General features: G+C 50.3%; 1 protein-coding gene across 8 annotated transcripts in view; it reads right to left on the minus strand.

Annotated features, from left to right (window-relative positions):
• Positions 1 to 11,275, minus strand: part of SAMD11 (sterile alpha motif domain containing 11) — a 155,754-nt gene that overhangs the window by 143,427 nt on the left and 1,052 nt on the right. For 3 of the 8 annotated variants that reach the window (XM_019493849.2, XM_014610394.3, XM_014610393.3), the window contains exon 2: positions 10,586 to 10,677. In XM_019493849.2, coding sequence (XP_019349394.1) covers positions 10,586 to 10,677 — 92 coding nt within the window. Of the gene's footprint in view, positions 1 to 10,585; positions 10,678 to 10,800; positions 10,862 to 11,079; positions 11,171 to 11,275 lie in introns of those variants that run through there. The other 5 variants (XM_019493852.2, XM_019493850.2, XM_019493851.2 and 2 more) reach the window with 5 other exon arrangements.

The raw sequence follows: 11,275 nt of genomic DNA on the forward strand, positions 1-11,275 counted from the left end.
CTATACTACTTGACTAGTGTTACTGTAATCTGCAGTATTTGAGCAACTGCAGAAGAATACTGTAGTGTTTTTCTTTATAAGGGTATTTTACAGCTAAGCGGGTGAATCACAAGGGGGAAATAAAAGATAAATTGGTATCATAACCCCCTCTGGAAAAAACAAAAAAATCCCCAAACTATGTTTGCATTGTTCACTCCATGCCACAAAGAAAGAGCTCTTAAGAGTCTCAGCTTGCAGCGGGTGGTGGGGGAAGGAAAGTTATTGATCTAAGAGAATTCATTTTACTATAAGGGGCTGGTTCTTTTACTTATTTAATAAAGGTCTGGCGTCAAACCACTGTGAATTTCAGGATTATCTAATTCTATCTAATCTCATTCAATCATTGATGCTCCAGACTGTGGCAGAAAGGAATGCCTCCCCTTTCCTGTCTTCAGGCACTATCTCCGGTTGCCCTAGCAACACTGCGAAAGCAGCTTCAACAGGGCTGAGTACCACCTATCACATTCATCTCCAGATGAAAAAGAAAGGATGGGGTTACAAGGGAGTTTTTACAATTTGATGGGTAGAGACGTGTAGACCTGTAAACACCAGTGGAGGGGAGTCTACTCATAACTTTGAATCAGCCAAGCCCAGGAGGAGCTATGATAAACACAGGCGCAGGGTGGGGAAACTCTCCCAGGAAGACACAGTGAGCTATCTTCTTGCACAACTTTTCTCCAATGCAAAAAAAAAAAATTCCAACTCAGGAGCTATGGCAATTAAGAGGCTTTCATTTAATTGGAGCCCTCCAAAATCCCAAAGCTGCTTTTAAAAAAGTTTGGAAACCAGGCATGCTTCCCAAAACTGAGCCCCAGAGGAACATGCACAACTCGGTCACAATGTCAGTGTTACAGGAAGGCTTGTTTTCTACCTCCAAATCTCTTAAACTCTCCCGCTCTTCTAGCCTCGGTAATTCTTTAACTTCTCTGCCACTTGATTCACTGGAAACTGTTCAAGAAACGTTCTTCCCTCCCCTTTGTTTACTGCAAATAAAACAGCATGCGTTCATCTAACATAAATTGCAGGCATTTGTCGGACAGCCTCCAACCCAAGATCCAAACGCTGATTAAGCCCAACAACAAAACTGTTGTTATTTCCCTTTCACAATCAGGCAAACTGACACCCGGGAAGGAAAAGACAAGACCCAAAGTTACAAGCGAGTGTTAGCCTGAAACACCCAATACGAGACTCCAGGAGCCTGACTCTTGCGGGAGCTTGGGGAGGGTCTGGGGCAAAATATTTGCCCTAAGTGTCCCAAAATCCGCACACACAAAACTGTAGTCATCCCACATTAATAATAGTGGTGACCAGTGTAAACAGTGGTTTAAGAGACTTGTCCTCCACTGCAAAGTGAGTCAGTGGCAGAGTTGGGAACAGAACCAGGGAGTCAGGACTCCTGGCTGCTGCCGCTAGAGTTCAGACAACCTAAAACTTATGCCTCATAAATGGAAAATCGTTTCTTCACTCCGCCGTACTGAAAAAAATCTTGTGCCATGTGAAAAAGCAGAGGCTTTAGGCAAACAAATGGGAAAGGGCTGGCGTTCTAAGACAAGCCTCCCATTAACAAAATCTGCAGTGCTACCATCTCAAGCTGCAGCAGCACAAATGTAGATTAGTTCACAAAATAATGGTAGTTTTCAGCCCTCCAAGAGTATTCATTAATTCCCTTGCACTCTTCTGGATACTTGCTCCTCTCCCAGCTGTAACTCAGGGTCAAATCCTGCTCAGCTTGTTCTGGCAGGCACCTTGCTGAAGGAAAAAAGGCTCTTTGCATGAGCCCCTAGCCCAGGGTTACAGTGTAGTGAGTACTGGGGGCCCATTCTGCCCTCACTCCCATCCAGGCAAATAACCAAGTGCATAGCCCTTTAAATTCAACTTCCCCCACTTCTATTGCACATGAACCATGCTACCACTTCATGGCATTTCCCTATTTTCCCTAAAATCTCAGGGGAAAAGATTGATCCCTCCAGCTTATATAGCCCAGATGACAAGGAGTGTTATATGTTTACATCATGATTTTTTATTTTATTTTTTTTTGCTCTTCCAATATGTCTTTCAAGCCTGCCCACAAGCTAAGCAGCGCACATCAGAGAAATGGAAAGAGAGACTGCTTGCAACAATCTGGCTTGTTAGGTGGTGTGAGCTGGTGAGGGTCATATTGGCATTTGCCCTCACTGGGGATGATAAAGTTGAGAAAGAACCCTTTATCCACCCCTAAACATCCTGACATGCTTTAAAATGAGAAGTTTTCCAGCAGAAGAACATCATTATTAATGATGATGGAAGAGCAGGGCACCTTTTCCCCTGAAAAGCATCCGATAACTTTGCAGCTCTTTATACACACAGAAATGAAAATTAAAGCAGCTAAAGTTCTGCGTCTCTTCCTCCGTGCTTGGGAATTCCCTCCCTCTTCAGACTTGTTACAACAAAATCCAGTATCAGATTATATTTACGACCCAGGGGAAAGTGTAATTTCCTCTCTGTTCTCACTGGTTTTGTTAAAATAACATAGCCAAAATAAAAGAGAGAGAGAGAGAGAGAGAGAGAGGGAGAGAGAGAAAGGAAATGCATTGCTCCAAGGGGGGAGGTGAGGTGTACAGAAGAGTTACCTTAGCAGGAGAGCAGCAGAAGGGTAAAGCAGAGAAGCAAAAAGACAACAGCCATCAATTCCACTTACAAGCCCGCCTGTGATTCATGCAATAATAAATAACTCGTAGGGAAGTGTCTCTTGGTGCCATCAACTGGAAGACACAAATTCAGTGACAGCGGGCCTGACACTGCAAGGCTCCCACTGACATCAGCGCAGACGGAGGAGACTCGGCACCTCCTGGCAGGATCGGGCCTGAAGTTGGAGAAAAGGGGGAACAGCGGTCCAGGCGCTGTCGGTTCGGTGAAGATGACGCACTTTGGTCTGGGGGAGGAGAGAGAAGGGAGGGAGAAAAACAGAAGACAATGCTGCCAACCAAGACTCAGCACTGGCATCTGTTGTGCAGCACGAAGCTTGCCAGCCCTGAGATTCAAGAAACAGACTGTGCATAGGAAAAACAGAAGATGGTGATCCAAAAAAAAAAAAAAAAAAGCAGAAGAAGAATTATGGGATAAGTGCAGGGAGGATGCACGTGTATCATTTCCACCAAGTATTACTTTATTTGTGTAGATATAAAAAGCAGAGGCATCTCTTCCCAAAAGGCTGGGACGGAAAAGATGCTGCTTCCATCCTCTTCCTGCTCTACAAGCACGCTATAGCAAAAGAGCCTGAAAAGCCCATCACCACCTCACATTTTAAATGGAGGATGGTTTAAAATCCTCAGGGACGGACTGCAGTGGCACAACAAAGTTGGAGTAAGAGTTCATTTTGGCCGCTCTGGGGCTTGGGCCCCTTGTTCACTAAAGGTGCTTGCTACCAGGTTCCAAATTAGCATTGACCCCTTTGATTAAGGCCAGCAGGTTTGGACATAGCCCACTGCAAATTAGAAACAGGTGTCTGTGCCCTGAAGCGATGGAGACAGCCCTAAGCAGTTTAATGACATCTCTAAATAATTTTGACAGAAAAATTACTTATCCTACCTCACCTTTACACTGCCCTTGACACACTGCTAACAAGATGATGTTGCTTTCAGTACTTTTATATATTTATTTAGCCGTCCATCCATCTGCACGTAACTTTTTCCTTGGGCTAGTGCCTTTTCCAGACTCGCTGGAATCGTTAAACTTGATGCACAGTTTCCCAGCTGTGCAGCCTTAACTGCAAAGCTTGGCCTGTGCCTGCTGGCTCCACTGGGCTAAATCCACGCAAGCACTCATGGGTGGTTGAAGCTAGGGCCCTGAATACAGCCCTCGGGCTGTGAAAGGCCCACCGGAGGGCACACTGCAACAGTGGGATAAACTACTCTCTCTGCTTGGGGCTGGTACAAGGGGTAGCGCAGCTCAAGGGGAAAAAAATCCCCAAAACAGGTGGAGACTGCCTAGGAAGGAGTACGGACAAGGAAGCCTCCATTGTGCTAACCCTTGGACAGTCACCTTGTTTCTTTGCTCCTTAGCATGGCAACAGTCTTGGCTGTAGTGCTCACTTTATAGCTCCTGTTCTCACCATCTTTCACCAAACATCCTCCATCTTGCACCCTATAACATTCCCAGGAAATTCAAGTTTCTCCATCGGCTGTAATTGCTTGCACGCCTCTGCTATTCCCTCACCAGACCAGGATCCAATTGATATGTTGCTTTCCAAAGGGTTTTTCATAATCCTCAAACTTAAACCTTTCAGTATTGTGCCAATCCCATTGACCGTACTGCTATCCTGCTACACGAAAATAATCATTATTTTATCCATGCAACGCCCATCACCCAAAATCTCTCGGGTGCTTTTCAGAGACTGCAATGTGCTCTGTGTATGGGTTGACTTTGAGGACCATTCAGGGATACCAGGGGTACTTAGAAGGAAGCATCTCACAGGCCTGACCTGGCTTTGCACTCAGGATGCAAATCCAGCTGTTGGTTTTCACTGATCAATCTCTTTCTGGTCTGAATCTAGTCCCTACAACAGCTGATGTGCATGTCCCCTGGGTCTGCAGATATGTGAAAGCTTTGGGGCAGGGGGATGAGGACTCATCTTCACAATTTATCCCAGCAAGGATCAAGCAGAGCATCTCTCACTGGCTTTGAGAACACTTTTTCTGTCCTCAGGTTTTTTCCTGAAGGAGGTATCTATAAGAAGGACGCTGCACCTAAGCCTTTGGGCCTGCAGAATGCTTGGTTTAACCCTGGAGGTTTGGGTTCAGGTTGGAGGTTTCAGAAACCCTGGAGGTTTCGGTTCAGAAAACAGGTCCAGTGGGCACAGTTTTAAAAGCATCTAAATAAGTCAATGCAAACAAACACTAAACTAAACAAAAAATTGTTCTGGATTGAAAACAACACTCCAAATCAGCATGAAACCACGAAGAAAAAGCAACAGGCTCTGCCAAAGGTCTTTGCCAGATAAAGAGGCCTCTAAGCCTGCTTCACAGAGGTGTGTTTTCCACACTCCTAAGGGACCCGTCGGGGACAGAGGCAAAGCAAGAAGCAGGCCCCTTCACCAAATCCCTGAACCCACACCAAGGCCCCACAGCTCGGAAAGAAATCCAGGATTCAACCTGTTCAGCGAAAACCAAATTCTCAAGACTCAACCCTGCCTGCTCAGGCACCCAGTAAAGCAGCCACAGCGACAAGCAGCCAAAGGCCTATTCTTCCAGGGAAATCTTGGTAGAATAGCCTTGCCCCATGCTCACTGCCCGACTTTGAACCAGTTTCTGAACTGCCACCCCCTCGAGCTGACAACAGCTGGGACCGCAGTGGGGTTTAATTTCCCCTCTGTGCTACTATCTCCTGGCCCCTTCAGGCCAGCCGTGGAACAGCATTGCTGCCCATCGGCTGCTGTTCCTCCTGCCCCAAAGGCAGGTGACGCAAGCCACCGGGCAGGGGAGGTAGAGAATGGAAAGGCCACGCAAAAACTGATGCAAAAGTGTATTCTAACCTCACAGCCCCTGCAAGAGGCGCATGGCGCAGCTCACAAGCAGGTTTCCAGCCAAACAACAGGCACCTACCTGATCATGTACAGTCTGCTTTCAAACAAAACACTATTTTAATGTTTCCCACCACTGACACAACCTCCTGGACTAATGCAGCAAATGACGCAGCACCCAACAACAACAAAAAGCGCTCACGTAAATGAAATGAATAGCAAAACTATGCCCCAGTAAGCGAATGTATTAGCATGGTCATTGACCCAGTTATGCCCCATTATCATGTACCTTGACACGCAATGACAGAGACAGAGGGATTCAAAAATACAGGATACATTTCTGTTGGTTTTGGTTTGTGTTACCGCAGCCATGGCACCGTGGATTTTCTTTAAAAAGCCAGCCCTTTCTTTCCAGCATGTGACCTGAACGTCAACCTCAGCCTAGGTTGGGCAGCCTTTCAAAGAGAAGAAACCCCCCTCCCTTCCCCCTGTGAAATGAGGGGAGAAGGGGGAAAACAAAAACGGCTGAGTTGGTCTAATGAAAAATATCAGATTTATCCAACGAAACTTGTCTGCCTATGTCCTTAGACCAACACGGCTACAACCTCTACCCACGTTAAATCCAACACACTGGCAGAGGCAGCCTGGCTGCTCAATTTACCCCGTGGTCAGATTGATACGCACCATGGGGGTTTTTTGGCTTCTTCCGTGGCGGGGGCTTGGCATATATTGACAACACTGCATGGAAGCGGGACGTCGGGTGCCATGGTCTCCTTGCAGCAAGCCCGGGGGTTAGGTCCACATTGTGACAGCGTTGAGATATCGCGTTTAGACGACGAAGCATATAGGACGGGTTGGATGGGCACAATCCTACCTCAGCCTAGATGACCTCTGGAGGTCCCTTCCAGCCCCGCTTCCCCAGGATTCGGCTCATTATGAAAAAGTGTCACCGGGAGACTCGGGCCAGACAACACAGAGGAGCAAATCCACGGATCCACCTAAGCCATTTTGCTCCAGATAGAATCATTTGGGGGCTCCCCCTCCTCCAGCAAAAGAAACTGCCTCCCACCAGCACAGATCAGACCTGCCTCCTGGCACGGCCGGAAAGAAGATCTCCGCCACCAAGAGCCACGGCAGAGGGCATGAATGGCACAGGGAAGGTCACAACACCTCCTTGAGTGCGTTTGGGACCCTTCCCTGTGTCACTGGCAGGGTCTGGGGGTGCAAGCTCCCCTCCAAAGGGCTCCGAGGAGTGTTTGTTGGGGGCTGCACGGTGCCACCCTACATGTGCACCGCTCTCCTTCCTCCCCAGCTGCTGGTGGCAGCGCCCCCGCCCCTGCGGGCAGCAGCTGCGCTCCCCCGGGCTCGGCGCGGACACCCGCGGCGAGAGGAGGCGCCGAGGCAGCGGCAGGCGAGACGCGGCTGCTCCTCCTCCGCCTCGCAGGAAACCAGCGGTCGGTCACGGAGCGAGCCCCGGCGCCGGCCGCCGTCTGCAGCTGCAGCAGCCGGGGGGCGGCGGGCCGGGCTCAGCCGCATTCCTCGCGGCCCCGAGCGCAGGCGGGCGGGGGGGCATCCTCCTCCAGCGCAGCCCGTGACCTTTGCAGCCGCCCACGCGTGGGGCTGCCCACGACGGGGGGGGGGGGAGAAGTGCGGCTGCCCTCGCCCTGGGATCATTCCCCAGCTGCAATTTCCTTTCTGGACGCCGAAAAGGGCCCTGCTGAAAGTCCCTGGGGCGCTGCCCCGGGCGCCACCCGCTCTCTGCCTCCCCAGCAGCTGATCCATGAGCTGGGCTGGCCGAGGCAGGAGGCAGGATGAGGCTGGGGGGTGGCTAGCTATGACCAAGAGAGGCAGGGGATGCCAGCAGGATGGATTTGGGGAGTATCCGATGCCCCAGACCCACGGGAGGATAGTTGCCCGGCCGTAGAGCAGCACAGACTGGATGATTACCTTCGGCTCAGTCACATTTTGGGAATTTGGCTTGGCCCAATTGAATCTGGGACTGATTTGGCCTTTATAAAGATTAAAAAATATATATATAGGGTACAAACTATGCAGCATCTCTTCGGAGGGCAAAGTGTCGCCTCCTCTCTTCGGCCCCCCCGCCCAGCGCTGACACTTCAACCGCAGTCAGCAGCCAGGAAAGATTAATTGTGCCCATTCTTTAACCATTTCCTTGGGTAACTGTTTTGAATGTACTGGACACGCCAGGCACTGCCGGAGGTTTCCAAATTCGAAACGGCTTTTCAGTCAGCTCCTTGTGTTACCCGACGCACAGGACGCAGCGAAAAGCGCTGTCGCGATAAATGCTGTGGCTGGAGCTTATTGTGATGGGAGGGGAAATGTCTTGCTGTACAGGAGCATCCTCAAAGAGCAGCAGCTCGGTTGGGCGGGCCAGACTGGGTGTCAGGCACGCTCAGGAGAGACACAGGAGGCCACCTGTGAGACTTGGTTGCTCTTTATTCCCGCACGGTAGAGAGAGGACTGATGCTTGGCTCTGTGAGGTTGGCCTTATCCTTAAGTTAAAGGGCTGCAAGTGCAGACCCCCTGATACCGTCCTGTGTCCAACCCACACCCCAAGTACTACAGCAACCAGTGCCTGTGCCTGGGCAGGGCCCCCTGAGTCAATGAGCCTGCGGGCACAGAAAAACACCTAGATCTCATTTTTCCAAGGTGTTGGGGCCCCTGAAATTAATGGGAGCCAGAGGGACTCAGCACCTCTGACAATCAGACCCAGAAACCTCTTTGTGCCTCAGTGATCTCATCTGTAAAATAGGAATAGCAATAGCTTGTAGCTGTTGTGAGGAACAAGTCCTGTAGTGCCTGCCAAATGCTCTGAGATCCTGGACACCAGGGAAGATGTTATATAAGTGCAAATCATTATTTTAATGGCTTTACATTTTATTTTTTAAAAGGAGAGGAGTGTTTTACAATTAAAGGACTCCTACTAGGACACATTTATCAGCTATAATGAACTCCATCTTTCATTCTGGTTATTTCTTAACAACTTCAGGTTGTCTTCCTGGAACAGCACAATGTGCACAGTGGGTTTAGCAAGTTCAAGAAACCAATGGTAAGCTTCCTGATAGCAAGATACCACCACAAAGGAAGGAAAAGCATGCCAAGAACACCAGGCAAAAAGAGCAAAAAATAAAAGCCAGTCACTGAGCTAGGAGCACCAGATAATAAAGGCTATTCTGATAGCAACAACCTTCCTTCTTCACCAGATTGGAGAAGGGGATAGGGAGACAAGTAGGAAAATATTTTCTTTTTTCCTTTCCTGACTCTAAATGCACTTCTGCTTCCATCTCCATCAGGAGTTCTCAAACTTTTTCCAGTTTAGACAACATTTTAATATGGGTATTTTTTCTCCTAGACAACTCCCCACCCATTTGCAATCACAGCATCCCTGTGGCAGCAACAGCAAATGCTGATGTAGGAAAGGAACCATTAGCAGCAAAGTATTTGAATGTCCTTTTAGCTGTCTTTCAAAGCAACGGGGAGGGCCAACATCAGGTGACCAGCCCTCTCTCAGCAGAGACCAGAAAGTGCTCTGCAGATCAGCAGCAGTTCATGGACCACAGTTCAGGAGCCGTCTGCTTAATAATTAAAATGCACAGAGGTGCCAAACCTGCAAGCGCTTACTAAGCAGCATCAAGCTTAGTCCCACTGAAGTCAAAGAGACTGCCCAGGGAAACCAGTGCTTCCTCCAGCAGGATCAGGACTTCGCCCACGACAGTTTACTACTTGTCAAACAGAAACTGAAAAAATGCAAAGCGATCTAAGCAGTGTCAGTAGGTCCTATGTTGTGAAAACTTTTTTGGACCCAGCATAAACTACTACTTCAGGAGCTCAAAGACATACATCACAAATATAGATTATAGTGATGGGTATTGACCTATGCAGGCCAGATGATGTATAATTTATTCTAAGCCACTTTCCACGTGAAGGAGCACAGACATATGTGTGTGCCTGTACGTACACACACACACATGGAATCATTTAAATCCTAGTCTGCTCCCATGTAAAATTATAAAGATTCTGCACTTTGAGAGATTGACCCTTGTGAACTCATAAAGACAAACTAAGGAGAATGATCATCTCTTCCAGAGATACATTTAAAAACTGTAAAACAGCAGGTGTTTCCACAGTTCTCACGATAACAGATGTGTGAAGTTACAACCATGTATTCAACTCATAATTCACCTCAGCTCTACACACCAAACAAGGTTTTTACGGCTGATACGGTACACCCACCTATGTCCCTAGTAACCCCCTGCCTAATTTCTTCTCTCTACACACTTACGATGACATTTTTTCATTTGTGACATCAACCTCTGTGCCGCGAAAATGCTGATGTCGCACACCAGGAGATTTTTTTCAAGTCCCCTGATGCACCAAGACAAGAGGCTGAAAGTGCGGTGAACTCCAAGTTAAGCAAGGAGGAGAGGGGAGAGAGAGATGCAAGAATAGGGACCGCTACCAAGGGTATAAAAGTTGGATCTGCTGCTCCTTCTCCAGCTGATCTAAATGATTCCACTAATGTTTTGCAGGGGATGAGTATTTTGAGCCAAATCATCATTTATTTTTTTTCTTTTACCCCTTTCCTCCCCCACCCCACACCACCCCCAGTTGCAAACTATAAAAAAATTAAGTGGCGCAGGAAAGAGAAGAGGCAGGGAATCGCTTTGCCATTGGCATCGCTGGGATATTTCTCCCGGACAAGCAAAGAGAAGAAGCAGGGGTGGAAGGCACCCTGAGAGGTCCCTTCATCCAACCCAGGAAGGGTCTCGCGTCCCGGGCGGGGATCGAACCTGCATCCCCGCGGTCCTGCACCAGGCTCTGCCTGCAACTCCCGCACCCTGCGGCGGCGGCAACCCCGCGGTGCCCTTCTTCTCCCCCCTCCCCGTACCCGCAGCCAAGCTCCGCCGGCAGCCCCGGCTCCGCCAGCCCCGAGCCCGCAAAGACCCGACTCCGCGGCCGCACGGAGGGAAGGGGAGACGGGAGGGTGGGGGGTCTGCACCGCAACCCCGCGCCGAGCAATCCTCTTACCACTGGAGACGAGATGCGGCACCCGGGGCAGTCGCAGATGGGGGGATGTACCTGTAAGATCCCTTTGGACATCAGAGTCTTCAAACTTTTCCCTGGATGCGGGAGGAGGAGGAGAAGAGGCGGTTAAGGAGGCGCTTCGGCCACCCGGATAAAAGGCAGGCGGAAAAAAAAAGCCGCTTCCCATGCACATTCCCCCCCCTCCCTCCCCCTTGCACCTTCATTGAACTTTCCCCCCAGCTCGCAGCGGTGCGGGGAGGACCCGGCGCGACCCCCATTAGCCTCCCGCTTGCCGGCGGCTGGAGGAGCAATGAGCATCCCCCGCGGGAGCCCCGGACCTGCCCCCGCGCCCGCCCCCGCACCGGCAGCCGCTCCCCCCCTCCACCACCGCTCACCCCGCACGGCAGCAGGGATGCGGGGAGTCATGCTCGGACGGTGCCAGACATATCACCACCACCACCACCCCCCCCCGCGCTTTCCCCATCCCCATCACGCACCTGGCTGCTCCGCTCCGCAGCAGCGCGCCCCGCACCCCACCCGCGGGCTCCCACGCGCGGAGCCTGCCGCGGTGCCGCCGCTCGGGGCGCGAGTGCCGGGGCGCTGCTTTCCACGCGCCGCCGCAGCTCAGCCCTCCCACCCTGTGCACACGCACACACCGGCCCTCCCACGCGCAACCACGGATACCCCCCCCAT

This window comes from Alligator mississippiensis, chromosome 13 (assembly GCF_030867095.1).
Source record: "Alligator mississippiensis isolate rAllMis1 chromosome 13, rAllMis1, whole genome shotgun sequence".
In the NCBI taxonomy this organism is placed as follows: domain Eukaryota; kingdom Metazoa; phylum Chordata; order Crocodylia; family Alligatoridae; genus Alligator; species Alligator mississippiensis.